The following is a 26,577-nucleotide window of genomic DNA, read 5'->3' as shown; positions in this document are numbered from 1 at the left end:
TGAACAGTGGAAGGGTTGTGATTCCAGCTTTAGATGTGGGAATGCTCAAAGAATGAACTCCCTGTGTCAGTGACGGAGCTCTCCTCCAGACGGGCCCACGCAAGGGCTGGCACAAGGTTTATGCAATCCACAGGCCTCTCTTATGGAGGCTGTGCAGAAACTCCAGTTGAGTCAAAACACAATTGCCAGTCACAGGTGGCACTGTCAGGGAGGGGACATTGGATATCCCTGCACTGTCTCCCTGTCCTGCTCTGTGTGTCCTTCAGGATCCTGATGCTGAACTGCAGAGGGTTGGCTCAGCAGGGGCTGTGTTGTGCTAGCTCTTCTCCTGCATCATGACTTTATTTGTACAAAGGAGAGCTGAACCAATACAGCCAAGAGTGAAGCCAAATATGTTTGGTTCAGTTTTATCGAAACCCAGACAGAAGCTGTGTCTTTGTGGGATTCTTCCTGTAGTAACAGTTTAGGTTGGTCAGTCATGTTCTGTCTGGACTGGGCAACAGCCATGTCAGCATGAATGCTGTGGTAGGAACTGCACATCTGCCTTGGTTTCATGGAGATCTTCACAGATTCATTTGGACACATTTGCTGCTATTCTGAATTACCTCTAGCTGCCTAAGCACTGCAGAACTCTTGGGTCTTTAGCATATTTTGTGTAACTTTGATGCTGATTCCCAATCACATTAGGTTGTCTCGTGGTTGTGTGTCATGTAAAGCATCTATAAAACCAGATGGTGAAAGAAGCTGGTAGGCTGAAGTGCTGAGGGAAAAGATTTGAGACATATATACCAAGGAAACATGAAGTATTGAGTCATTGACCCTTCCTGGGTCAGCAGAGCAAGCCTGAGGTCTCAAAGTGTGGATGGAAGAGGAGAGCTGAAGATGGTCCTCCTGTCAAACCCAGCTCTGACAGAATGTAAACGCTTTGCATCTCCCTGAATTACTGCATACCTCTGTAAATTCACCTTGAAACAGTGACAGTGATGCTAAAAACCTCAGAAACAGCTGGAGTGCTGAAGTCCTCTGTACTGGATTAAGGGGGTTGAGATTACTGGAAGACTGGTGGCATTTTATACTGCAGTGAAATAGTACCAAATAGATGCCCATTGATCCACGCCTGTGTTTAATTGCAAGTTATTTCGTACAAAATAATCTCCATCTTTTTTTTTTTTTTTTTCTCATTAACTATTCTAACTGAATTGTGTTCTTCAGCTGCCTTTCAGGGACAGTCCAGAGCTGTGATTGTAACTCCAGCACCTTTAAAAAGAGAGGGGATTTTGACGCCAGCCACGTCTCAGTCTAATGTTGCAATTGCACCAGCTGGAATTGTCAGAGTAAGGAGAAGAAAAAAAAATTATATATTTGTTTTCTAGGCCTGTTACATGCAAGTAGTGAGAGCCATAATGTGCTCAGGCGGGTAACGAGTCCACTAAATCATCTGTTACCCAACTTGTGCGTTTGTGCATTCAGCATTATGTTTGCCTGTTTTTAATGCAGCCACTTTATGGGCTTGGAAGCACTTTATAGTCTTGACAGGCTCTGTCTCACACAACAGCAGGATTCCAAGGAGGCCTGTATTCACAGTGCTGTGGATGGGGATGGTTGGTGCTTTAACTGTGCAGGAGGTGGAAGGGGCCCAGGGAGCTCACCTTTCCACTGCCACATTGGAAAACATGCCTTGGGTATGTGAGTGGGTTTCCCCAGTATGTTGTGTGCAGGAAGATGGAGATAGATTTTAGTATATGATGCTGTTGATGTGTTGTAATACTGCTTTAAATTATGAAAGGATACTGGTCTCCTGCCAGAAGCCTGACTTTGGTGCCTGCCAGTTCCTTATATATTGGCCCTTGTTTCATGTCGTCAGATTGTTGATCATGTATTAATTTGCTACTTTTAGTGAAAGGCAAGGTAACAAATCTCTCTCTCTCTCTTTTTCTTTCTTAATCTCTCCCCCTGCTTTTTCCTTTCTCTCATCCCTTCTCTCCCTCTGCCCCCACACTGCCCCTCCTGCTCTCTCCTTCTCTCTGTTTTTGTCTGTGCTGTTTCTGTGCTGTTCCCAGGCTCCCGGGGTGACGGAGTTCCGTAGTAACATTCTGGTTGGTCCAGCACAGCGAGCACCAAGTAGTCAACAAAGCCAGTCCACAGTCTCACATCTCTTCCCTCCTAGTGTAGTCCAGGATGTGTTGGTGAAAGGAGAGCACATCCCTTCCCACTGTAGCAGTTCACAAGTTCCCTCACCTACACCTAGTAAGTTAGAAAGCTGTAAGCATTCTCTCCCCTGCACATGGAAGTGTGTTTCTGTAGGGTGGTAGGCAAGGTGTAAATGGGCCTTGAGGTTCTCTAGATAATTTTTTGAAAGAAAAGCTTTTCAGGCCCTTCTACCCCACAGCTTCAGTTGCATCCAGTAGTTTGCGATTTTTGTCTTAAATGACTGTTCAGCGTCCCCACAAACTATGATTTTGTGCTTCCTGTAAGTGTCTCCTTTCTAAAAGGATGTGCTGTTGTAGTCCCCAAGACATGAAAGGCATCTGTGTAGGAAGTGCTGAATAGGTTTGTTGTTCAGTGTCATAGCTCTGATTTTGGCTGGAGGATCTCAGACACAATCCTTGTAGGTAAGTGCAAAGACTCCTTTTGCATGTGCATTGATGGAGCATTCCCTGGGCTGGTTCTGGTGGTAAATGGCTTGTAAGTGTCCCTGTCATGTCCCAGACCTTTAGAGACAAATGGGGGAGTCCAGCAGGACGGTGGAATCACAGCCTGTGCAGCCAACATGCCTTTGCTGAAATATGTGTGTGTGAAGAAAGGACTGTTACATCTTGCTATTCAGGATGTATCATGTGACATGGTATCCTGAGCTTTCCCAGCAGTTTTGATGTTTTCTAGCATGTGGTTGCTGCATCACACAGTGTAATTTGGTTGCTGTCTGCATTTCAGTTCAGTTCTGAGTAGAAACTTCTCAGCAGCTGCATTTGCTACAGGAAGTTGTTTATTAATGTTTCTTGTGTTTTTTCCTTTATGAAGGCCGGGATTGTCAGAATTCAGGCCAGCCTTCCCCCTGCACCTCTGAGCAGAGCCCCAGTCCACAGTCTCCTCAGAACAGCTGCTCAGGAAAACCTGCCACTGACCCTGCTATGGATGCATTTAAGGTGTGTGTCCTTTCCTTCAAGGGGCTTTTCTTCTTTGCCTTCATAGGTACTTTTCTGTCCTGATGTCTGAGCAGCATGGACTAGAGAAGGTTGTGCTTCAGGACAGTAACTCTGGTAGGAATGTGATCTCAGAATGCAAACTCTGTTAAAGAAGTTTCTTCATCCCAGGTTTCCTGTGGCACACTCCCAGGAAAAAGCAGTAATTGAGTGGTGCAGCAATAGGAACAACTCAGGCTGGTGCTGCCAGAGAGGGGCTCAGAACAAAGGAATCTCTGGGCTGTTACACAGTTATGGTCTCTGCACCTCCTTCACACACCTGGCACACACCTGTGTGGAGTGGGGATTTTTGGAGTCAAACCTGGAGTCGTTTTGTTCCTTCCTGGATCCTTTCTCAGTGTCCCTGCCGTGGCTGTGACACGTGTAACCGTCCCCGGGATGATTCCTGGCTGTTCCAGGCTCCAGCTGAGCTGGGCAGGAGCCACAGGGCGGCGGTGTGGCCCCAGCTTTGGGAAGAGATCTGCCGGCTGCTCCTTTGTCCTCAGCAGCTCAGAGGCCTTGGAATAATCGGGCATTCCCAGTGCTGGAGCAGAAACTAGAGCACCTTTTATAGCTGGGAAAGTCTTCTGTTTCTGTGGACTCCAATCTTAGGAGCTCCTGTCAGTGTTTTTCGTAGTTCCCCAGCCTTGGGATCCAGGTGCTGCAGGGTTCTCCTGTGCCTAAAAAATCCTGCCAGTTGTTTGCTTTGTTACTGATTGTGAGGTATTTCTACCACAGGCTTGACCAGTTCTGGGTCTACTGATCTTTGTTCTTTTGTTAATATAAATCCTAAATATTTTACTTTCTGAAGACACAACTGAAGTTTGGAAAGAGGTGTAGGGTGACCTTTTCTTTCTGTTAAAGCACTCCACAGACAAATAGTATCTTTCAAACCTTTGTGTGCCTTGCTGGCACACAAAGTAACAAATCATGTGCATACTATACGAGTCTAGAACCTCCAGATAATATAATATCTTTCAGATTTTCTCCTGCCATCCCTGCATGTGATGCTTAAAACAGGTGCAGATGTCAGGGGTGGGCTGGTCCACAAACACTCTGTCAATTCATTATTAAGATTCTGGAGAGTCGTTCCAGGGGAGACTGTGAATGCCAACAAGTCAACAAAAATGACACTGAATTTGTGTAGCTGAAATAGTCACAGCAATAGAACAGTAAAGGAGAACAGCACAGACTGAGCTGGTTTTATTTGTGCAGAACCGAAGGATGAGGCATCTTTCCGAACAAAAACGAAGGTCTAATATCAAGATTGGCTTCAGTGCTCTGAACAGTTTGGTGTCAGCCAACTCCAAGTTGGTAAGTACTGCAGCAGCACTTAGACTGCAATGTGAAACGTAAGAAAGAGCCGTTCTAAAAGTCTTGTTACTCAGTGTAATCATTTCATTGCTGAGTGGTCAGCTGAGCACAGCAGAGCACACACTGCTGGAACATAGCAGTGAGCAGAGGTAGAATGGAAAAGCTCAGGTAAATTCCTAAAATTTTCTACACCATTGTGGTCTCTGCCTCCCAGCAGGAGTCAGAGGCCTGATCGGTTCAGGTGATTTGGAGAATCTCTGTAGGACTCTTTACACCACCCATCTGTCTTTAAGAATCAGGGCCCTTTTCCCCCCTTTCACTTGTCTTTTGTGCATGGATTTACAGAGACAAAAACTCCCAACTGATTTTTCATTGTCAAATTACTTTGTCCAAACTAAAAACTTACTCTGGCTACACTAGTTAGTTCACTGTATTGAAATACAGAAATATATCTGCACAAAAAAAATCTTAGTGACCTTTAAATACCAGGAGCTTTGAAACATGGAAAATATGAAAGCTTTTTGTGCAGCATGTTGTTTTGTTTATATAATTTTTAATAGTTTCAGAAATCTAGGCAATATGTGGTCAAAATTTCACTTCCTGACTTTGAATAGCCTATTTTCAAAGGAAGTCCTTTTTGAAAACTCAGCTCTACTGAAATGTCTGGTTATTTTATTTCTCAAGTACAGATATTTAATTGGTTCCTCCAGCCTGAAGAGTATTATTACATGTATCTATCTCCTTTGGTGGCTCCTTCTTTTTAATAGCTTCAGGTTTCCCAAACTAAATAATTTATATTACCAACTTCAAGCAGAGCTTCCACCTGCGCTATAAATCTATCTGGAGATGTAGCACATTGTAAATATTTTTAAGAGGATAGATAATGAAATAAAACATTTTAAATTATTAAAATACTTCTTTCAACAAAGTAGCAGAAATGTAATTTATGGAAGAAAACAACCCCTGCAGCCACATTTCTCTGTACTGGAGTGCAAAGAGGATTCAGGGAAACACGGAGTTGAGTGTTCTGAATTGTTTTGCTCTGCCTGACCCTATGCTTTTACACACAGTGAAGGAAAATTAAAAGGTGCTGGAGTGCAGGTTAGGAGGACCAACTTCAGGAGGCTCAGGTTGTTGCAGGAAGCGAGCTGTGTGTCTGTGTTTGGCCTAGATCAGCCATGCCATCACGCTCCAGAAGACAGTGGAGTACATCGCCAAGCTGCAGCAGGAGAGGACTCAGATGCAGGAGGAAACCAGGCGCCTCCGGGAGGAGATCGAGGAGCTGAACGCCACCATCCTGTGAGAACTGGGGACTTTCCAGGGGTGGAGCAGCAGCTCCAGTGGGGCCAGGCAGCAGGGAGTGTGTGCTCAGTGTCACACCAGGGAGCAGATGGACAGAACACAGCTGCTGCCAGCTCCAAGCAGAGCTTCTGTGGGATGGGCACTGGTGCAAACTGTGTGGATTTTCAGCAGGCTCTGAGCATGGAATGTACAACAGTGGCAGCATCAGGGAGGATATGTCAGGTCAGAATAGTTCGGAGAAGAAGTCAGCGAGGATGTTTTGGTAAAGCTTATTAGCGATTGAACTCTCACTCTTCACAATGGCTTTGCTGCAGTTTTCTTTTCAAATGCAGTCAGATTTTATACAAAGTTGTGATTGAGTACATAAGACACAGAACTTGGGCTCCAGAAGTTTGCCACTGGCTGAACGTAACTGTGATAAATCACCTTCCCAGTGCCTCAGTTTGCTCTGGGGGTTTATGATTGTGTACTATTGCAAAGCGCATTGAGAACTGCAATGACTTTACTTCCATCTCCAGAAGTTTTAGGCTTAGGCATGATGTTAGAATTAGCAGTAAATCAAAATCTTTTTATTTTTCTTACAAACTATGATGAACTCTGCTTGGTTTTATTTTAAATTGATCTGTTTCATAAGAATCTCTGTTACATCATCTTCTGTAACATTGCTTAGGAGTAACTATAAATTTTTCCTTGACTCCTAGTATGCCTTGTCTTAAATCGATGCCCAAAATTACTTTGTTCTACGTTATACTTTGTTTTCAGTTTTGTTGTTTGTAACCAGAAGTGTTTGTAGCAGGTTGATAAATGGCTCTGCTGTGTGAATAGAGACAAAATTATTGGGAAAAGAGTTTTTATTCCTGACTGGAGCAGTTACACTCTGGGGGGATCATGCACTGGGAAGCCCCTCCACCAGAGATACCAGGATTACACACTTTTCTCCTGCTGCAGTTTAGTCTGGAAGAGAAACGTGTCCTTTTTTGGTGGGATTCTGACCTCCAAACATCTTCTCAGTTCTTGCCAGCAGCAGCTCCCTGCCACCGGAGTTCCCGTAACGCGGCAAAGGTTTGACCACATGAGGAAGATGTTCGATGAGTATGTGAGAAGCAGGACCCTGCAGAACTGGAAGTTTTGGATTGTATCCTTTTATACCAACCTGATGAACTTGGGCTTTGGTACCAGTACTTTCAGAGCCAAGAACTTGGGATTCTCATGCTGTGACTTTAGGCCAAGTTACTTAAATAGCAGTTGTCCCCCGTTTTCATCCACATCTGTGTGTCGATATGGATTCTTGCAGAACTTGTTCACCTCAATTTGTGGGAGGTAACTGGAAGGCAAAATGCAATGCAGAGGCAAGGTTTTCTTGCTAGGTTATTGTTCTGCAAGAAATCTTTTGTGGACTCTGCTGTAGCTGCAACTCTGATTGTCTTTCAGGAGATGTGCATAGACAATAGCAAAGATTTCAGGGGGAAAAAAAATTACCGTTACTGAAGCTGTTCAAAAACTTGCACATTCCCTTTCCTTTTTTCCTCTTCATGTCAGTGTGGGGGAATTTTGCAAAATATAGTGAATATCGCTAGGAGCTAAGGTTCAGTTTTTTTCCTCAGTCTTAGTGTTACAGATTTGAAGATACAATTGTTTAAACATTGCAATCCCTGTGGCAGTTGAAGTCCATTTAGAAATCCAGTGCTTTCTCTGCCACAGCCTTTCCCATAGAATGTTTTGAACTCCCCTTTTGTTGTCTCCCTTGACAATTGATGGCTTGCAGTTCAGCATTATTATTAAGCCATTGTTTGAGTCCTTCAATGGGATGGTTTCCACAACAAGCTTTAAGGATCTGAACGAAACTGCACTGGCCTGGTTGGATCAGCACTGTTCTCTTCCTGTTCTGAGGCCAAGTAAGTGAAGTTACATCCATCAGCTCTTCAGATCATAGAAAGTGTAATATAATAGCATTTCTTAAAAGTCTGAGGATGGCAAAGAAGGCACATGATGCTGGATGTGATTTTCGCTTCCTTTTTGTTAGCTTAGTGAAAATACAAGAGCCTCTTCTGTCTGTGAAGACAGAAAAAAAAGAGTTGAATATGGCAGAATCTAAACTGTCTTTAACTACATTTAAATTTCAAAAGCTTGGCTGTAGCTGTATGTTTGGCAGTGTGATTTATCTCGTAGTGAGGGAGGACCTCTGAGATTTGTATTCAGCTTTGGAGTGACCTTCTGTTTGGGCATCATTGCTTGATTCTTCCCCTCTTGCCTTTCAGCAAGTATTTAATTTACGTTCATACCTGTCAAGGGATGCTCTCATTTCTAGAAGAAAGATCAGTCAGATTAATAGCTTTTCCTGATGCTTTCTTGCCTTTTCTTTTTTTTTTTTACAGTGGTGCTGAACACCCTGCGGGACCTGAGCAGGAGCACCTCGATCCTGTCGGACCCGTCGCAGCTGCCGGAGCAGGCACGGGAGGCCGTGGCAAAGGCAAACAAGAGATCTGGGGAGACCTAGCAACCAAAGACACTGAGGTGCTTGTCCCAGGGGTGGAGAAACCCGCCAGGCCCTGCCTGCCCAGGCTCCTCCAGTTGGTGCACTTTAGAAAGGATTCTCTCCATCACCTGAGACATTGTTCAGGGCACCTGGCCCTGCCTTGCGAAGAGGTGCAGGTGGTGCAGCGTTGTCAGAACGTTTGGGTTCCTCTCCAGTGCTGTGCTGTGCTCTGTCACGTGAGAAAAAACCACCAAGCTCAGGTAAACTCAGCAGGTTTGTGCCCTGCAGGCAGCAATAGATCTCCATCAATGCATCCTTATGCAACTAATAAAACACCCTCAGTTCTCTGAAGTGTAAATCCTGTACGCCAAGGAACGTGCTCAAGGGGAAAAAAGTACTTCGGATTTCGTGAAGCAAAATGTGCTTTTTATTTTGTTTTCTGGTATTCAGTTCCATGTGTTTTACTTGAATAATGAAAATTGTTGAGCAGGATCACATGAAGAACCAAAGGAGAAGAAAAATCCGTCAGTGATGTCAACTCGTGGCAAAAATACTAGAATTAAAATCTCAGGCTGTGTTTTGTGTATCTTTATTTTAATGAGTGTATCATTGCATTTGATCAGTTTCAGGATGTGCTTTATTTTCTAGTAAATAAAGTAGCTGATTTTTATTTTTTTTTATATAGCCATTGCAAGGGAGTAGCAGGCAGTGCAGTAAGTGCAAGAAAGCAGTTTTAGATTGTACAAATTCTTCAATTAGGATAAATACATTAATTTTATATCAATTTAATCTGTGAGCTATTTTCTTGCACTCTGCACAGTTCAGCTGCCATCCTCACAAAAACACATCCATAGGTAAATGTAGTAGCACTTCAGAGACAAGAATTGAGTTTGTAATGTTAAAAATTTGGCTTTTTTATTATCTCAGAAGCTGTATCAAACCACAAAGACTTGCAGTCAGTTCTTTGCTTCTTTGTCTTTTTCTGCTGCTTCTTTTTGCCTTCTGTCTGAAAAACCTGAAGGACTTTGCAGGACTGTAGCAAGGACAAGGCACAAAAGGTGAGCCTCTCCCTGCATGGAGGGACTGAGGGCTGAAGGGGAAGGCAGGATGGCAGATTTTGTACCAACACAGCTTCCTGTAGCTGTGCAGGCAGAGGGGGAAATGCTTTTATTTCTTTTTTTTCCTTACAGTAGATTTGACGTATAATTTGAAGTTCGTGGCACACGTGAAAACCTGTGTCCCTGTGACAGAAGCAACAGAATTCCAAGTCTCAGCCAAGGAATGGTGTGCAAAGGTTATCATAGTAATGAAATAGTGAGCAGATTTTCTGGAGGGATCCATTCCTACATCTTTCACAATGTTGTAATCAGTTAAGCAATATTCTTTTGGATACATCTGGTAAGAAGAGTTTAATAAGTAAATCCTTTTTTGAATCAATGCTTTCAATCCTCCCATTTTTATCACTGGTTGTGAATTTGACTCCAGTAAAATCATTTCACACTGTGATGAGCTGGGGATGTCCCTTATGTCCTTTCCTTGCTGGGCTGATCTCACTGTTTGTGCGTTAAAAACATGTCTGGGTTTCTAGCAAGAAAGCAGCAGGCATATTGTCCAAGAGCTGGTGTTTTTGCTGACCTTTTCAGATGAGCAGATCGTGTAGTGCCTCCCTTGCAGTGTGGTCTCCTGCTTGTCAGCAGTGATGGTGTGTGATTTTTACCATTTCTGGTATCGATGACGTGGGGGTTTTGTCCCAACGAGCACAGTGCAGTACAATCATCCTTCAAGGCCCAGGGAGATCTGAGAACTGAAACCCTGACATCCCATATCTCACTGAATGGATTGGAAACTGAAAGCAGCCTGAAAGGAACAGGGGAGGGGTAATTCACCTGAACTGCCAAGAACTTTGTCCATTCACAGTGCTGATGTGGATGGAAAACATCCATCGGAATGCACTGTGAGCTCATTACAGTTGGAGGGAAAGTGCTTGTTTAACAAACTCTGGTGCAGAGACAAACTCGAAGCACTATTAAAAATCTGCAAATCTTAAAGAAAAAAGAATTAAATACTGCTTACTTAGGCAAGAGTGTAGGAGGGAGGAAAGGAAAAGTGAAAAGATACTTTCCACTAGTGCAATTACCAGAAATGATGTGGCTGCTCTTTGAAGCAGTGATTCAATATAATCTTGTCACCCTGTTATTGCAGATCAGAATTCTTTTATCAGCCAGCCTTGTGAGGAGATTGATTTCACTCCATTTGGAAACACAGGAGGAAAAAACTGGTTTATATCTCACATCTGAACAGCAGAATCACTAAAGATTGGTGTGCAAAGAGATGGACCATGTATATATTAGTTCCTGCATAGTTTTCCACTTTGATTTATGTTCAAACACCTTAGTCTGTATTTCTTACCCATGGAGGAGTTTAAATACTTTATTTTTTTTTCGAAGTTTGTTAACACTTTCTCCTGTAATTTCAGCTCTGTGGTTTCCTCGGTGTCACCAAAGTAAGCAAGCCAAACACACAGTGCCTATAGTCTGCACAGAATTGCAGGTGCTGCACATCTGTCTGGTGCTAAACCTTTGGAGAACCCCCATATAAATGAATACAAGTCGTATTCTGTCAAATCCAACATGTTTCACTCAGTAAAGGAGTGGCTAAGTAACTTATTTATGGCCTGTGATATGCGCAAAGTCGAACTGAGATTGTCTGCTGGTTCCTTCTGACCTCAGATTGTGTTAATTGGTATATTGTAGGTGGCCCCACCCCAAACACAAGTTCTGGAGAACTTGGCTGTTATCTGGTGTAGTCATTAGCTGGTGGTGTAGTTATTGGCCTCCTTTTAGCAGGAGGAGTAAGGGGTGAAGGTGCAGGAGCAAACTAGAACTGAAGGAATCACTGAGGAGTAGGATCAGAGACAAGTGCGCATGTCACCGTGACAGTCTGATCTCTGCACAAAACCAAAGGATTCTTGGTTAATACCATTTGGCCTGACTGGAATGTTCTTCCACGCTTTTCTAGACCCCTGGGAAAGGCTTCCTTCAAGGGGGTGGCTACTAGAATGTTTCCATCTGTGCCTTAGATCTTGGTGTCTTGTATGCATTTGATTAATCATAAGTCACTCATTGTTCTCCCTAAAATGATGCTCTGTGGAAAATTCAGCGAATGGAGGAAGTGGGGCTTCCCTGGGTTTTTAGAGGGTTTTATCTGCGTGGCATTACTGTGACCCTTTCAGACTGAGGTTGTGACTAACTGTGTCTGTGTTTGGAAAAAACTGCATCTTTCCTGCTGAATCTGCCCCTCTCCACTGCCATGTGCACAAATGGACATAACCTGTGCTCTGACAAACCCAGGAAACAGGCAAGGGCTTAAACCTCTACATCTGAAATGGCTTGAAAAGACAAAGGGCTGTCAAATGTTTTGAAAATCGGCATCCTTTTGTATCTTCAGGTTTTTTTACATTCCTGTGTGAGTGTGTGTGTTTGTGTTCACATGTGGTAGAAGGGACAGGGACAGGTAAATTTAGTTTTGATTGCTTTTAAAGCAAAAAACCTCCAGAAAAGCAGCTTGAGAACAGGAGAGGGGAGCTCACTGCAGAAATGTTCAGTATGATAATGCTTATTTGAAGGCTGTTTCACTTTCACAGTTTCTGGAGTGGATAATTCTTGCCTTGATGTTGTCAGCTAGAAGGTACTGCTGAAAATTGAATGGGTTTTTCACTGTTTTCTCCTTTTTCTTTCTATTTCTTAGTTTCTTTCCACCTTTATTGCATGGAAAACCACCAAAAATCAAAAGGCTGATGACATCCAATTCAGGTTCTTTAGGGGTTCAGTCACACCAGTCTGGAGGACTATGGACAATTGTTTGTAACTTTTTAGGAGTTTTTAAAATTAGGTGAGACATCAGGAGTTTTACATCAATTTATACACTTGAGTTTCAGAGGCGATGATTTGTTTTGGGTTTTTTTCTTTTATAGGACCCCAATATTTTTCCCACAACATCAGTTAAAGCTCTGGTTTTCTTTGGTTTCACTCTTGGTTGGATTTTCTGCTCATTTACTGTGTTAGAGCAGAAGTGGTAGAACCAAACTGTAGCTTTATCTGTAAAACTTGAGTTCTTCAGTTACAATTATGGTAACTTCAGTTACAAAGAAACACTCCGTAGGTATATAATGGAATTGATTTCATTGTCTGAACTTTTTATATCTGAACTTTTCCAACATGAATAAGGTTTTCAATCAAAAGGTATCAATGTTACGAGCAAGCTTTTTAACAATACAATGAATAAATAGATTGTTTTCTTCTTCTAACCTTGTATTTAAATGTGTTTTATGTGAGTGGAATTCATTCTTGTTAAGAAAAAAGGAAAAAAAAAAGCTTGAAGGTATGAGGACTTCAGGTTGTGCTCTTGCTTTGCTTAGGTTTCCTGTTCTGTTGCATGACAACTTCTGTTGTGCTCTTGAAATGTAGCACTTTTCAGTAGGTCTGTTAAATTGTGCAATGCATTTTTTTATATTTACAACCAAAACAATAAAGGATATTTTTTGGAAGAAACTGGTTTTAATGCCTTTGTTTTCTGACTGGAGGTGGGGAAATGGTAAGTAGAATTATTCCTGGACCAGGGTCAGCACCTGGCATCCTTTCGGCAGCTCTAAAAGGGGACAAGAGCTCAATTCCCTGTGAACAGTGCTGGGGTTACCTTTGGATCTGTGTGTTTGGAATTCCCAGAGCAGAATCCTCTGTGGAGTTGCTGAAGTTAGACCCCTTTTGGGATTGGTGTTGGTGATGGGCACTGAGCAGCTTAAGTCCATTTAAAAAATAAAATTAATAAATCTGCCTTTAATGACTGGTTTTTGTTTTTCCCTGGTAGGACACTCCAGCTCTCCGTGCTTCAGTTGTCACCTCCCTGGCATTTTGGATTTTCTTGCTTAGTGGAAGCAGCAGTGAGGCTCTAGTTGAAGTGAAAGGTAATAGAAGAGTGAAAAGAAAGATTTTATTTTAAAATCACCACACAAGAGTTTGTGCTGGTTGATGTTATCCTTGTGATTGGTGCCTTTGACTTGATATTTCTGATGAGAACTTCTGATGAGTCAGGCCTGCAGTTCCAGGAGGTACAGCAGGGTTCAAAAACCCTGCATTTAATTCTTCAGAAATCGCAAGCTTGATCTCACATAAAGCATTTTGGTGGGAGTGAAGAGCAGTGCTATTTCAACAGTGATAAAGCAACTCTTCAGCCTGCCTTCACTCTTGACCAAGCACTACAAATGCCAGAGTTACTGCAGCGATGCTATCAGAGCTCTCTGGGAGGAAGCTGTGGCTGCAGAGCACTGTTTCTGTACTACTGATTTAGTGGTGATTTCGGGGAGGCCTCTGTAACTTCAGCTGAGGTGCCAGAAGAGTTTGTGAAGTGGTTTCTTTTTGTGGCTGGCTCTGCTAATCCTTGAACACTGCCAAAAGTGGACCTGCGCTTGCTCTGTGGAAATGATGCCAAACAAAATCACTGCTGTAAGGGAGTTGGCCCTTCAGTGGGCAGACAGCTCAGGACTCTCTTTATATCTAAAAGAATGGAATGCTCACTAGATTTTTAACCTGTATTTGCCCTGAGGAGCTCATCTCTGCCTATTGTCATCCCTGAGCACTTTCTCCAGGAGGTGGGCAGACGATGAATCGTTATTTGGGTGTTGGGGAAGTTCTCTGTGTGCAAACACAGAAGAGCCCATGTTGTCATCCAGAGAGATGTTTAACATGTTCCTATTTCAGAGCAAGGTGTGTGTGTGTCATACTCCCAGTGTCTTCCCACCACCAAATGGAAACAAACTTAGGAAAGATGACGCTCATCACATCCCTGGGTCTGCTGCTGCCCTTCTGACAGTCCTTACAGAGCGCCTCCATCCAAACTCTTCATTGCTCATTGGCCTCAAAAGCTTTGTTTTCCCCCAGGATAAATGGGGAGCTGCTTGTCAGGAGATCATTGCTGCTGACCAGATCATGATCACAGCAGAGATGCTCCCTGTGGCACAGGTGTATCCCCCAACTTGCAGCCCTCCAGGGCTGGGGAGGATTTATCTGAGGCTGGTGCCTTTTCCTCTCGGCAGTGACTGGTCTGAGTCTTCCCCCTGGGGAAGAACAACTCCTCTTCCTCAGGTAGCTCTTCCCATGATGTGAGTTTGAATAGACTGACTCACTTTGACATCTTGTTAGCACTGCTGAGAAAGCATTTCCCTTTCTAAGGAAAACACTTTTGTTGAGCTATTTATATGTTTAGAAGGTGGAACAAAAGCTGTGCATGGGAGAGGAAACCACAGGGAGCGGCCCTTTATAATCCTCTGGTTCAGCAAGGCTTAAGTGGTTTGTGTCAGTCCTTGGCAGTGATGTTTAAGCCCTCGGGATGTGACTGTTTTCCTCCTCGAGTGCTTTGCTGACCCCACCTGAAAAGGTCAGGCAGGTGTTGCTTCAGCCTTAGGGATAACCACATCGCCAGGCAGTGTTTTGTTTTTTTTTTTTTTTCCCAACCACTCTTCTTTTTCTGTTAAAAATGAGGGGTATGAGGTTGGAATTTTACCTTCTTCGTGTCACCACTATGTGACATCTCCACAGTTGTGTCTGAAACAGGTCCTGTTTGGGAGGGATTCTTCCCCTGGCTCCAGCAAGGAGCTTGGTCCCTCTGTTCCTCTTGGGAAACTTGAGTGCTTTCCTAGGATTCCCCCCTCAGATTTTTGAGGGATGGCAGTGTAACTCAGTTGAAATCAAACCCACTTTTCCTGGAGAAGTCTGAGCCAGAACAGGGGCAGTGCAAAATATATCATAAAAAAGAATTAGTAAAAAGAGAATCCAGCAATATTTGTTTTATTTAATATTTCAATTAAGTTCCAGTTTCTATCCAAAGGTGATAACAGGAAATGAGTAAAACCATTCATCTACCAAGTAACAAATAGATCCCTTTCAGTATTAAAATACAGGAGTTTAAAATATGAATAAATAAATATATAAATGAATTACTTAAATAGATTTATAAAAATAGATGTGTTGTATAAATTCATAAATAAAATGCACTAGTGGTGAGAGAAGTACAAAATCAGCCTGTTAACAATCAACTTCTCTTTTGAAAAATAACTGCAAGATAAAAAGTATAAATAACATTAAATTACTGAAATTACACTTTTCTGATTGCTTATGTATGTCAGGGTTGGTTAATTTAATAACCTTGACTCACGTTTGTCCATCCTTATTACATGCCGTTGCAAATAAGACAGTATAAATACTTTTATAATAAATACAATCAATAACTTAACACATTCATCCTTTAAATATTAAATTAAACTAGATTATATAGTTACAGAGAATAGCAAGTACATTATCAATGTTGATCCCAGCATCAGACTGATCCCATAACCCCTGACAGGTCACACTTAACCAGCCCTCCAGCATCTTCAAGTTATTTTTTCACCCTGGGGTATCAAACTGCTGCTTCAGTGTACTGGTTTCCCGTAAATTGCATGATGTCCTCATAGTTCTTTAAAACCCACCAGATGTAGGTTTTGTTGTCTGCCAGGCTCATGGTCTGGCCCTGGGGATCCCCCTGGGGCTCGTCCTGGCTCCGGCAGGTGTAGAAGGCTCTGCCTTGGCTCAGCGTGGTGTTGAGCTGGTTGAGGTTGTCCTGGAGCACCTCTGTGGAGCTCTGGGTGCAGAGGGTTTCTATGGAGCCCCGCAGGGAGCTCAGGGTGTTGTGGATGTGGTGCAGAGCACAGCAGTTTGCCTGGAAAGCTGGACACTTGGGTATTCTGTCTGCCATGTCTCTGCCTTTGGATGTACCCCTCCAGGGCTCAGGGTGGAATGCTGCAGAGATACACGTGTGCTGTGGGGAAGGAAGAGGAGAGAGAAATTGTTAATCTTTTGGTTTCCCTTTCTCATTGGCGTACCCATTTGTCGGGTTTTTGGTTGTGGTTCCATCGTTGTGTTAACACTTCCATCCCTCTGATCAAGTAGGCATTGCACAGGGTGTACAATTCCTCTCCCCATGCCTTTCTCCCCTAGGTTCTCAGCTTTTCTAAACCTTGGGTTCTATACTTTGCTGTAGGGGCAAAATTTACCTATTGCAGAGATCTGGTTTGGTCTCTGTGTGTTTTCTTCTGTTCCAGTAGAGATGGTTTGGATTTCAAGAATTAATTCAGAGGAAATGTTAATGTTGGTTTTTATCAGCATACTCTTGGGAGCAAAGAAACAGAACCTTGTCTGAGGCATTGACACCTGGGTTCAGTGAACACTTAACCTTTCCAATGAAAGGATGGCTGAGCAGGATTTTTGGCAGAAGTGCTCAAGCACTAGGGTCAGACTGAAGGGCAAAGCAATTCTCGCCGTGTTTCCAGTGATCTGACTAAACTCCTGCAAGAAGATGCCCAGCGGGACTCAGGAGACTGAGAAGGAACACTGGGAATTAGGAAGATCCCAGCAGGCAATGAGCTGAGGCAAAGTCACCCAAGCTCTCTGCAGCTGCCCTTGCTCCAACTGCCCTGAAATAACACAATGAACGCTTTCCTTCTTGCATGGAATGCAGAGAAGAGCCTACTTTCTGTTTGAACACAAATACTTCTTTTCTGGTGGTCTTTCTAGTGTTTTATAATAATTCAAGAGATTTCCCCACAGACATAGGCACAGCACATGGAAAATGGTGCACTTACATAGAATTCAAACAGCGCATGTGCTTTCTGTTGTAGTACTAATGCCAAGGTCGGTATCTCCGGAGTGAAATTATTCTGCCTCTGTCTTGTAGTCAGTTTCCTTTCTGATGTCTCTCTCGGTGCCATGGAGCCCAAAGGAATCAGTAAACAGAAGAGGAAGATTGCAAACCTGTTGATCTCTGCATTCAGATGAAGAGAGGAAACCGAAAGGAAAGAAAGAATGCAGTGATTAGTCTCAATCTTCTGGATAAGTTTTTGCAAATCAGAATAGTTTTGTGCAGCGTGGTGCATTTTTGAAGCATATATAGGCATAAAGTGGCTGAGCTAGAGATGAACATCAACCAGGGCAACCTTTCAGCCTGTAGCAAGGGTAAGTCACACTCACCTGCTCTGCATTCCATGGCGGGATGGGACAGCAGTGCCTTAGCTGGGGGCTGCTGGTTCTGGTGTTTCTGCCTCCCTGGAGTGCTGTGGATGGGGCCAGCCAGGCTGCATTTAAGTGCTGTGGAGTCCTGCGTCGGTGGCTCCCCCACAGTATTTTTTTTTTTCTTTTTTTTTCTTTTTTTTTTTGCCAGTGATAATTTGGGTTTTTTCTTTCTTGAAAGATTACATCGAAAGTTGATTCAAATGCGTCTTCACTGATTGTGATCTAGATGTAGTTTCAAACTGACATAGAGGGTGTCTTGTGTCATCTCTTTGACTAGGAGCTTGGAATACTTGGCTTGGCCATCCCATCTAAACTCTTGGGCTCTCCAAAGTGTGGGATTTAGAACATAAGCTCTTGTTTTATTTATAAAGGTGGTTGGGAGCACGTTATTGCTGCCCAAAGCCAAAGCTTCTCCTGCAGAGTGAGCCAATGCAGGGAGGGAAAAAGGCTTGTGTGCAAGGTAGTTCAGGCCTCCAGTTCCATGTATAAATCCTTTTGCTGGATGCCTGTAAAACCCTGTTCCCAAGGGATGCTCAGGATCCCCCCTCCCCATCCCTGTCACCCATCTCTCCAACTCCCCAAGGCTGTTTTCTGCTCCCAGTAACCAAATGCAGCAAAGTCCCATACACACCAGAACAGAGAATAGGTGCTAAATAATGCCAAGGAAGAGATGAGTTACCATGGCCTGTGGACAGGTTGGTTCTGGCAGACACTTACTTTATTTGAGGGTTTTATTATTTTTTGGTGGGAAAATGGAGAGAGAAAGATGTTCCTTTGTGCATGGCATTCTTTAGGAATGTCCCTACAAAGGCAGTGGTGGGTACAGAGGGCTCCTTTGAGGCAGAAGGGTGATCTTGGGGGGTTTTCTTGTTTGGAAGCACCAAGCCTGCAGAGATGCAGCTGGTCAGTGGCCCACAGGAAGATCTGTGGAAGCTGCAGGAGCTTGTGCATAAAAGATGCCATTGAGCACTGCCAGCCTCCTTTCAGCTCTCCCAGATGGGCACAGCCAGGGAGCACTGGGATCTGGTCTTCCCCCAAGAGCAGGAGTATCTCTTTGTGCAGCACTGAAGGCAATGGGGCCGAGTTATTTTAAAGAGTGATGAAAATAAAAGAAGCAGAATTTTTACACCATTTGCTTTTCCACAAAACACAATTCAACCACTGGTAATTTTCTTTCGAAGACTTCCAGGAGATTTTACTTCATTTTCTCCTAAGGACAGCACGTTACCTGGTTATTCCACTCCAGGACGTGTCATTATCTCATAGCCTGTGCATGTTGTGCACATCCTTTCCGGTCTCTACAGGGCTGCGATAAGCTGCTGAGCTGATAAGGGAGCAGGTCAGCATCCGTCCTGTAAAACCAAACGTGAGAAATTCAGCTTTCCACCACGTAACTGTCAGACACCGCAGAGCAACTGCAATTCATTTGGTGAAGCTCTGCTGACACATGCTGCTCTCTCAGTTCTCTAAAATGGAATTTGTGGCCATTGCCTCAACACCTATCACTGGAAAAAGGAAATCAATCTCTGCATATGGACACCTGATGCTGACCTGCGAGACAGCTGTGGCTTTTTTTTTCTGGAGCTCACCTACTTTTTCCAAGTGTGGGAGCTGGTATTTTCTGCCATGAACTTGCTTTCTGATGGCCTTACATGGTTATGTGGCAGTGCCCCCATGTAAAGTGGAGAGCTGGACTTTCAGAACTGACTGAGACCATGACTGCTGCTTCGTTGAACCCTGAGTGACACTCAGGACACAGATAAGGGAAATGGCAAATTCCATGCCACAGGTCCCTGGCCAGGGAAGAATGCTGATGCTGCAAGTGCAGCATGAGGCCGCCTGTTCTTTCCCTGGTGGGGAGCAGCCCCCAGACTCCAGTGGCAACCAGAAAACCAGGGATTTATTCCTAGCCGGGTATGCTTGGTGCCGTTGCAGACCTGCTCCACCCTGTGTTTATAGTATTTGGTTCCATGGCACCCTCTCCTAGCAACAGGGACACAAGCCACTGAGCCAGGCCCTTTTCTGCCAGGCTGGGGCTGGATGGCAGCACCCGGCAGCGTCTCGGCTGCTTTTCAGGAATATCTGCAGCACCTGGGCCTGCGGGATTTCCCCTGTGGCTTCGGCAGCTGGGTAGGGGTCTGGGGGGGGGCACAGCCGTGGGGCTTGGCACAGGGCTGCCACTGGCCTCTCCTCTCTCCCTGTCCGCAGAACAAATCCCGCCTCAATGGCCGCAGGAGCCCCTGGGCGGTGCCAGCGGGGCTGGAGGTGGCCGTGCCACCGGGAGAGGAGACCCCCGAGGCGCTGCTGGAGCTGCTGAGAGACCAGCGCAGCCCCTGGGCGCTGCCCCCCGCCTGCAGCCCCCAGGACCGGCTCCTGCGGGAAGTGGCCGCGCTGGCACCTGAGCTCCTCCACGGCTCCAGAGTCTTCCAGGCTGTCAAGTCCCTGCGGATACTCGACAAGGGGGTAAGTGCAGCTGCTGGTGCCCCTAAAGCTGTCGGCCAGGAAACCGTGTCTTCCTGCTGTGAGGGAAAACATCCTGGGAAAAGGACACCTTCCCATCCCAGGGTCTTCCCACGTGCTGCAGCTAGAGTCGAGCTCCTCCCCACAGCCTCCCCAGGATGTTGTGCTCATCCGTGTCCCACGGGTGTCCCTCAGATCAACACGTGTCCGTGTCGTCCTGGCCACGAGGTACCTCAGGGACAAGTTGGCCAAACCCAGCTCTTTGCAGGTGGAGGAGGTGGATGCTGGTCTGCTGCGGTTCCAGCAGCTGGAGGAGCTCATCCTCAGTGCCAACAGCATCAGCAGAGTAACCTCGGCCCACCTGCCCCGGACTCTGAAGGTGAGACCAGCAGGGTCTTGTGCAGGACGGGGCAGGAATTCCCATGTGGGAACACAGTGAAAGCCAAACAGCTCGAGGGGGTGCCAGGAACAGCTCATTGCCAGGGTGTTTGCTGTTCCTTCTGTCCTGGGCAGGTCCTGGAGCTCTGCTGCAATGCTGTGGATGATCTGCAGGACCTGTGTGCTCGGCCACCCCCAGAGCTCCAGCACTTGGGGCTGGGGTACAACCGGCTGTGTGGTCCTTCCCAGGAAAAGCACCTCACCGTGGATTTCTGGTAGTGCCACATGCTGAATGGGGGCTCCTGAAAGGGAGATGAGCAGTTGTGAATAGGTGACCTCAAGCCATGGAGGTGTCTCTTTTTGGGGAAATACAGAAGGGAAGATTTGGGGGAAATTCAGAAGGGTTTTTTCTTTGCTCCGTGTCTACTCGCTGTGCAGAGCAGCCTTCTGCTGTCTTCTGTCTCATGCCCAGAGGTTGTCTTGCTCCTTAGCAAGGTGTGGAATGGGGAGATCACCAGGGGAACTGCCCTGACACCCTGCCCACCACAGTTCCATTTCCCTGGGCGATTTACTTTTTCCATGTCCTTCCCAAAGCTGCTGCTGGAGGTCTGTCAGGATCTGAAGTGTAGGCTACATCACCAAATGCTGCAGCGGGGTCATCAATGGATGCTAAAGAAATGGTTTTGTGTTGTGGGGCAGACTGGCAATGGACTGTATGGCTCAGGAATCTGGAATTGGCCTCCAGATTGGATTCCTCAGTTCAGCCCAGTTTGTGCTGGGAATTTTGATTTTTGTTTATTTTTGCCTCGGGGCTGTAGCTTTCTATCCTCACGTGGGTGCTGGCTGCCTTACCTCCTTCCCTGGATTCTCTCCTCAGGCCAAACCTTGTCTCCCTTGACCTGAGCTTTAACAACCTCACGGACCTGCCGGAGCTGGTCTGCCAACTGTCCACTCTGCAGAACCTCCGCATCCTGATGCTCCAAGGGAACCCACTGGCTCTCATCCCCACTTACAGAGGCTTCCTCGTGGACAGCCTGCCCAAGCTGTCCGTCCTCGATGACATCCACACGAGGCCTGAGGAGAGGGAGCAGTTCCATGGTCTGGCAAGGCAGCCAGGTGAGCCCCGCCTTTGAGCCTGCCCGTGCTGACCGGTGACTCAGGAGTGGGGTTTGCGTTGTGGTTGAGCTCCGCAATCACAGTCGAGGTAGTTTCAGCCTTAGGCCCAAGAATAACCCATCCCAGTCCCAGCACTGCCTCAGCGTCCTGGCCTGCCTCAGCTTTTCTTCCCAGACACCATCTGGTTTCAGACCATGTGTTTCCCTCCCGTGCTGAGCAAGAGGAACATCTGTCCTGGGGAAGGTGCTCACGTGGTGCTGCACTGTCTGCACACAGCGGTGCCACCTCTGTGGCACATCCCTGACTGGGATGAGAGCAGGAGGCTGGGGACACCCGGGATGGGGAGCCTCTCTTGATGGCCCCTGCTCAATGAATTTATGTGCTGGATGTGCTTTTTGGAGACTCAAATGTTGAAGGAGCAGAGCAGCCAAGCCAGGAGGTGTTTGTGTGGCTTTGGAGTGACCCCAGGTGGCAGTGGTTTGTCACAGCATCTGCACAGGCTGGCACCGAGCGATGCCAGGAGGTGGGACACGGCGCCTGGAGGTTTCTGCTTGCTCTGTTCCTTCCTCTCTCTGGAAGAGAAGTGCTGCAGCTTCATGGCAAGATTGTCTTCCTTTCAGAGCTGATCAGGAGTGAAGCACGGGTGGTTGTGAGCATTGGGGAGATGAAGGGACTCCCTAATCCTGGAGCTTTTCAGCAACTGGAAGTTGGCTCTGAGGGTCCAGTGATCACCTACAGCTACTGTGTGACCTACGAGTTTGCAGAGGGAGAGGAGCTGAAGGACAAGGGCAGCCCTGAGGTTGGTCCTTGATTGTGCTCCTGGAAACAAGCAGCATGGCAGGTCACACACAGCAGGGGAGCTGCATCTCCAGGCTATGGGGTGATGGGCCTGGCATGGGCAGCAGCAGTGCTGGGGACAGAATTCCCATGGGGCTGCATCCAGCAGGACAAGCCCCAGCTGCCCACATTCCACATCCCTCTTGGGGAGCCCAGAGCTCTGCACGTGGGAGTGCATCCACAGCCCCTCTCCTGCTGACTGTGGCAGACCCTTTCCCTGGCACTGAAGTCCCTTCCTCCCATGAGGGTGGGCTGGGCAATAGGATTTTGGAGGCAGATCCGTCTCTGTTCCAGGAAACAAAACTCCAGCAGAGTCCCACAGTGGCCACGCTGGATGTGGACAACTCTGCTCAGGACACAGGAGAAACAAAGAGGCACCAGGAGCCTGCAGCCACAGAGGAGCCCAAGGCCCACTCTGGTAATGAGGAATTACAGATCTTCTGTCCCATCTCTCAGGGCAGGTTCATAGCTCTTTTTGAGGTGTGGTGGCATCAGGATGTCCCTTTACAGTGCCAACTGGGCTCTTCCTGGGGCTGATGGATAATGACCTGGCACCAGCTGTGGCCTGGGAGGTCCTTCTGTCCTGGGGAAAGGGAGGTCTCCTCTGAACTTTTTTGTGTCCCTACACAGCAAAGGTGTTTGCCACCCCTGGACAGCCCTGGGCAGACACCATCGACTGCAGCTACAGGAAGGAACACATTGCCAAGGACTTGGTGGGGCTGAAGTCCTACCTGGAGGCTGGAATGATTGTCTCAGTTGTGGAGGAGAAGGTGAGGGCATGGCTGAGCTGGATGAAGGGGGAAGAGCTGCTGGGAGGCTCAGCCAGTGGCATCACCTTCCCTCTGGGAGGCAGGCTGGGATGGCAGTGACCCTGGGCCAGCTCCTCTCTTCGGGTAGGTGCTCTCGTGGCCTGTGGATGTTGATCCAGAAGAAAACACTGTCTCAAACAAGAAGGAAGGACAGGAGCTGAAGAAGAACGGTGCAAAGGTAAGGTGCTGCGAGAGAACAATGACCAAATTATATCTGAGTTGCAAAAACAGTGATGGGAGAACAAGGACCCTTCTCCTGGGTCAGTTTGGTGTGTCAGAGAGTCAGACCTCTCCCAAAGCCCCCCATTTCTGTGGGGGGAAGGCAGCAGCTGTTGACATACACCTTGATCAGGATGCAGTGGTGGGCAAGGGGCTGGGTTGGGGTTGCTTCTCTCTGATAAAGGGACACCAACCTTCCGCTGTCCTGATGTCCAAGAACAAGCCTGTCCCCGTGTCCAAGAACAAGCAGAAAAAGAAGAAGAAGCAGCAACAGGAATTCCGCAGCGACCCTCCCATTCGGAGCACCCTGGGCACCACGAGGGTGACCTTGGACACCCTGCTGGCCACCGAGGACCTGGTGGCAACTGTGTGTGACTTTGGCATCCTGATCCCTGAGAAACTGCCAGAACCACCAGTTGTGGAGGAGAAGGTAAGGAGCATGTCCCAGGGCAGGGCTGGGGTTCAGCAAATGCCCTCTCTGGCCTGGGCATCCATCCATCCATCCATCCATCCATCCATCCATCCATCCATCCATCCCTCCATCCCTCCCTCAGTTCTCTTCTCCCAAAAATGGGGCTGAAATAGCCCTTCCTAACCACCATCCGTTGCTGCTGGTGTGGTTGTTTAAGGCTGGTATTAGCAAGCAGTACTGCTGCTTTTTCTGGGCCTAGGAAAATAGATGAGTTTATTTTTCCATTCCAGAATGTGTAAGCAGCCACTCATGCTTCCTCTGGTGCTCTCTCTCAGCATGGCAGCACATACCAGCCGTACCAACTTTCTGTTTCCTGGATTCTCTTCTCTGAGCAGCCACTCTGCCCCTCACCTCTTTCCTCTGCCCCTGAAATCCCGGTGACAGCACCCAGATGATGGCAGCTGTCACAGGACTGAATGAGGCCAGTGAGTTTCAACACAGCCTTACTGTGGAAACACCTCTCTCCACAGGAGGTAAAAAAGGGCAAAGACAAGAGCAAAAATGCCAAAGCAGAGAAAGGAAGTCTGGCCAGCAGGAAAACCGCGGCGACTCCGACTCCCAAAGGTGACAGAGGCTGGAGCTGGCGGGGCAGAGGGTGGGGTGTGTGAGAGAGCAAACAGGAGCAGGGCCCGGCCGCCCTGCCAGCTCCAGGAGCAGCGCCTTACTCACATCCTGAGCCTCGGGCCGTGAATACAGACATTGACTGCGGGCCTCACAGGACAGACACAGCCTCCACTCTTTATGAGTCGGTGTCTGCACAAGCACCGAGGGTGGGCTGGCAGCCGCCCTGGGAGACACACACCTACAGCACCCTGTGCCAGGGGAGAAAGGCAGAGCAGTGAGAGAAGTGCTGCCCACTGTGTCGGCTGCCAAATGCGGGCGGTGGCGTGGGCGGGCAGCTGGGCGAGGGCTGCCTGGGATGCACAGTGAGCTCCTCATCCGCTGCCAACTCGCATCTCAAAGCACTTGGCAGAGGGGATTATCGTTCTCTCTGGTTTGGAGATGAGATGCCCAGAGAGAGCCCCAGGTGCCCCAGCCAGCCCATGGCAGGGCTGGGAACAGATCCCAGGCTGCTGTCATCCATGAAGAGCCCACCCCGATCCCGCCGGGTGTGTCCCCTGCCTCCCCAGTGTGGAGCTCAGGGCTGCTCAGTCAGCAGCGTTGCTTAATCTGCCAGGGGCAAACCTCACCCTGCCTCTTACAGGTTATTTTCCCCAGCAATCTTGGTTTTGACTGCAAAAATAGCAGTGCCAGCGCATCGGAGGGGTAATGCAAGAGCAGGAGGAAGTGGGACAGGGAAGGGATGGCCAAGCAATGCTGAAAAGCTTCTTGTGGGTCAAGGAGGGCATGGAGAGGGCCAGGCCTCCCAGCACTGCTCAGAGCTACCAAAGGGGCTTTGTACTTCTGCCCTGGCATCAGATGTAAGAGTGCAATTAACCCACAGAGCTGCAGGCTGCTTTCTTGTGCCCTGTCACCCACAGCAAGGTCCCCATCTTTGGGGAGGCTCTCAGAGCTCTGCAGCCCTGGGCTCTGTCTGCATTCAGAGAAGCCCATGGTGTCCCTCAGTGAGCTGAAAAGAACTCAAATTGCTGTCCCCCACAAGAAGACGTATATTTAGGCTGTTGCTGAAGCAGGCAGCTGCTGTCAAACAGCTCAGTTTCAGCAGTGGTTGTTTCTTCCTTCCTTCCTTCCCTCCCTCCCTGGTGCGTGGTGAGTGCATGCATGAGATTTCCCTTCAGCTTGGACGAGGGTAAAAGTGCTGTTGTGCAAGGAAACCCACAGCAATTAGAGATTTGTGCTTAATTTGGTGTCCCCGTGTGCCTGTGCAGGTGAGGGCCACTTTGTGAGGCCACTGAGTCCATATGTCAAACTATGAGTGCAAAATTCACAGTGCCTGAAAATGAGCTGCCCCACAGCCTGCTACACTTGCTGTCCCATGGCTGTGACTCACTAGAACACCCCAGCTGTGGCTTTTGGGGGGGCTGCTCGAGCCCTGCTGAGCTCAGTGTCTGCACATCCTGCCTGCCCCCGAGTCCCCAGCTGCTTTGGCACTTTGACACTTGCTCCTCACCTGGGGACCAGGCACCTCCTTGGAGCTGGGACAGTGGCCATGCCCCGGGGGACAGGGAATGGCTCCCAGCCATGTGTCCAGCGGGGCTGTGCAGGGACCGGCACTCTCACAGCCGGGAGCTGAGGCTGATTTGCATCCCTCAGTCAGCAAATGCACACAAATAATAAGTCTTCTCAGAGGAATTGGGATCACTTCCAGACGGCTCAAAGAGGAAAGGCAGCGGGCTTTGTCACAAGTGAGCCATTTGCCCAGACATTGAAGGATGTCTTCAGAAGTAGTCTCACGTAGGTCTCATTTTACCCCACATCTGATTTTCCAGGATCCTTGAAATAATTTATTTCTGCGTCTCTCTTTTGCCCTAGGGTTTTTTCACAGCAAAAAGCAAGGCTGCACCCAGGTCAACTGCCAGCCTAAAGATGCTTTTTTGGGCTTAAAATATAAAGTGATATTCAAATAGATTTCCCTCGAGGCCCAGTCAGTGCTGACACCCTTGCACACTGCTGCTTTTAGGATGATTTACTCTCTCAAGACAGTGACAAATGTACTTCTTATCACAGAAAAAGGAAAAAACAAAGACACCGCTGAAGTGGAGGAGGGCCAAGAGCTCCAGCTGGCGCCGCTGACAGTTCAATTCCAGATGCAGCTGCTTCGGTGGCCCTTGGCAGCCAGCACCCAGAGCCAGGAGAACGTGGCCACGGCAGTCGGGAAAACTCAGCGATGTGTCCAACGGCAGAAATAAACCACACGGGAACGCTGCGTGGAGCCTGGTTCAGCAGAACCGCCAGAACTGCGAGATGCCCCGGGGGCTCCTGGTGGTCTGTGGCTGGTGCTGAGCTTCTG

General features: G+C 47.2%; 2 protein-coding genes across 3 annotated transcripts in view; both read left to right on the top strand.

Annotated features, from left to right (window-relative positions):
* Nucleotides 1-12,824, top strand: part of MLXIP (MLX interacting protein) — a 43,540-nt gene extending 30,716 nt beyond the window's left edge. The window contains exons 10-17 of the mRNA XM_066199520.1: nt 1,213-1,334; nt 2,061-2,247; nt 3,022-3,146; nt 4,398-4,496; nt 5,668-5,795; nt 6,810-6,933; nt 7,564-7,693; nt 8,174-12,824. Of these exons, the coding sequence (XP_066055617.1) occupies nt 1,213-1,334; nt 2,061-2,247; nt 3,022-3,146; nt 4,398-4,496; nt 5,668-5,795; nt 6,810-6,933; nt 7,564-7,693; nt 8,174-8,295 (1,037 nt within the window). The 3' untranslated portion in view covers nt 8,296-12,824. The remainder of the gene's footprint in view (nt 1-1,212; nt 1,335-2,060; nt 2,248-3,021; nt 3,147-4,397; nt 4,497-5,667; nt 5,796-6,809; nt 6,934-7,563; nt 7,694-8,173) is intronic.
* A 6,591-nt stretch (nt 12,825-19,415) lies between these two features.
* Nucleotides 19,416-26,495, top strand: LRRC43 (leucine rich repeat containing 43). 2 transcript variants are annotated; one of them, XM_066199940.1, is made up of 12 exons: nt 19,416-19,505; nt 19,584-19,838; nt 20,104-20,214; nt 20,349-20,488; nt 21,091-21,329; nt 21,950-22,128; nt 22,461-22,584; nt 22,797-22,936; nt 23,064-23,153; nt 23,412-23,624; nt 24,137-24,230; nt 26,301-26,495. In XM_066199940.1, the coding sequence occupies exons 1-12, from the start codon at nt 19,416-19,418 to the stop codon at nt 26,474-26,476; spliced, it is 1,851 nt and encodes a 616-aa protein (XP_066056037.1). In that variant the 3' UTR covers nt 26,477-26,495. The 2 variants fall into 2 exon arrangements, with proteins under 2 accessions (XP_066056037.1, XP_066056036.1); XM_066199939.1 differs by having other exon boundaries at nt 26,295-26,495.
* The last annotated feature ends 82 nt before the right edge of the window (nt 26,496-26,577 follow it).

This window comes from Chamaea fasciata, unplaced genomic scaffold (genome assembly GCF_029207755.1).
Source record: "Chamaea fasciata isolate MVZ Bird 193981 ecotype frontalis unplaced genomic scaffold, bChaFas1.0.hap1 SCAF_18, whole genome shotgun sequence".
In the NCBI taxonomy this organism is placed as follows: Eukaryota; Metazoa; Chordata; class Aves; order Passeriformes; family Sylviidae; genus Chamaea; species Chamaea fasciata.
The sequence above is the reverse complement of the archived record's forward strand: the minus strand, read 5'-3'. Positions and strand labels throughout refer to the sequence as shown.

What these genes read in the sequence shown, in the direction of transcription:
- LRRC43 (XM_066199939.1), top strand. Translation starts at nt 19,416, where the DNA reads ATGGCAGCACCCGGCAGCGTCTCGGCTGCTTTTCAGGAATATCTGCAG. An exon ending in ACCTGCCCCGGACTCTGAAG is followed by an intron (nt 20,215 to 20,348) that starts GTGAGACCAGCA and finishes TGTCCTGGGCAG; the next exon opens with GTCCTGGAGCTCTGCTGCAA. An exon ending in CACCAGTTGTGGAGGAGAAG is followed by an intron (nt 23,625 to 24,136) that starts GTAAGGAGCATG and finishes CTCTCTCCACAG; the next exon opens with GAGGTAAAAAAGGGCAAAGA.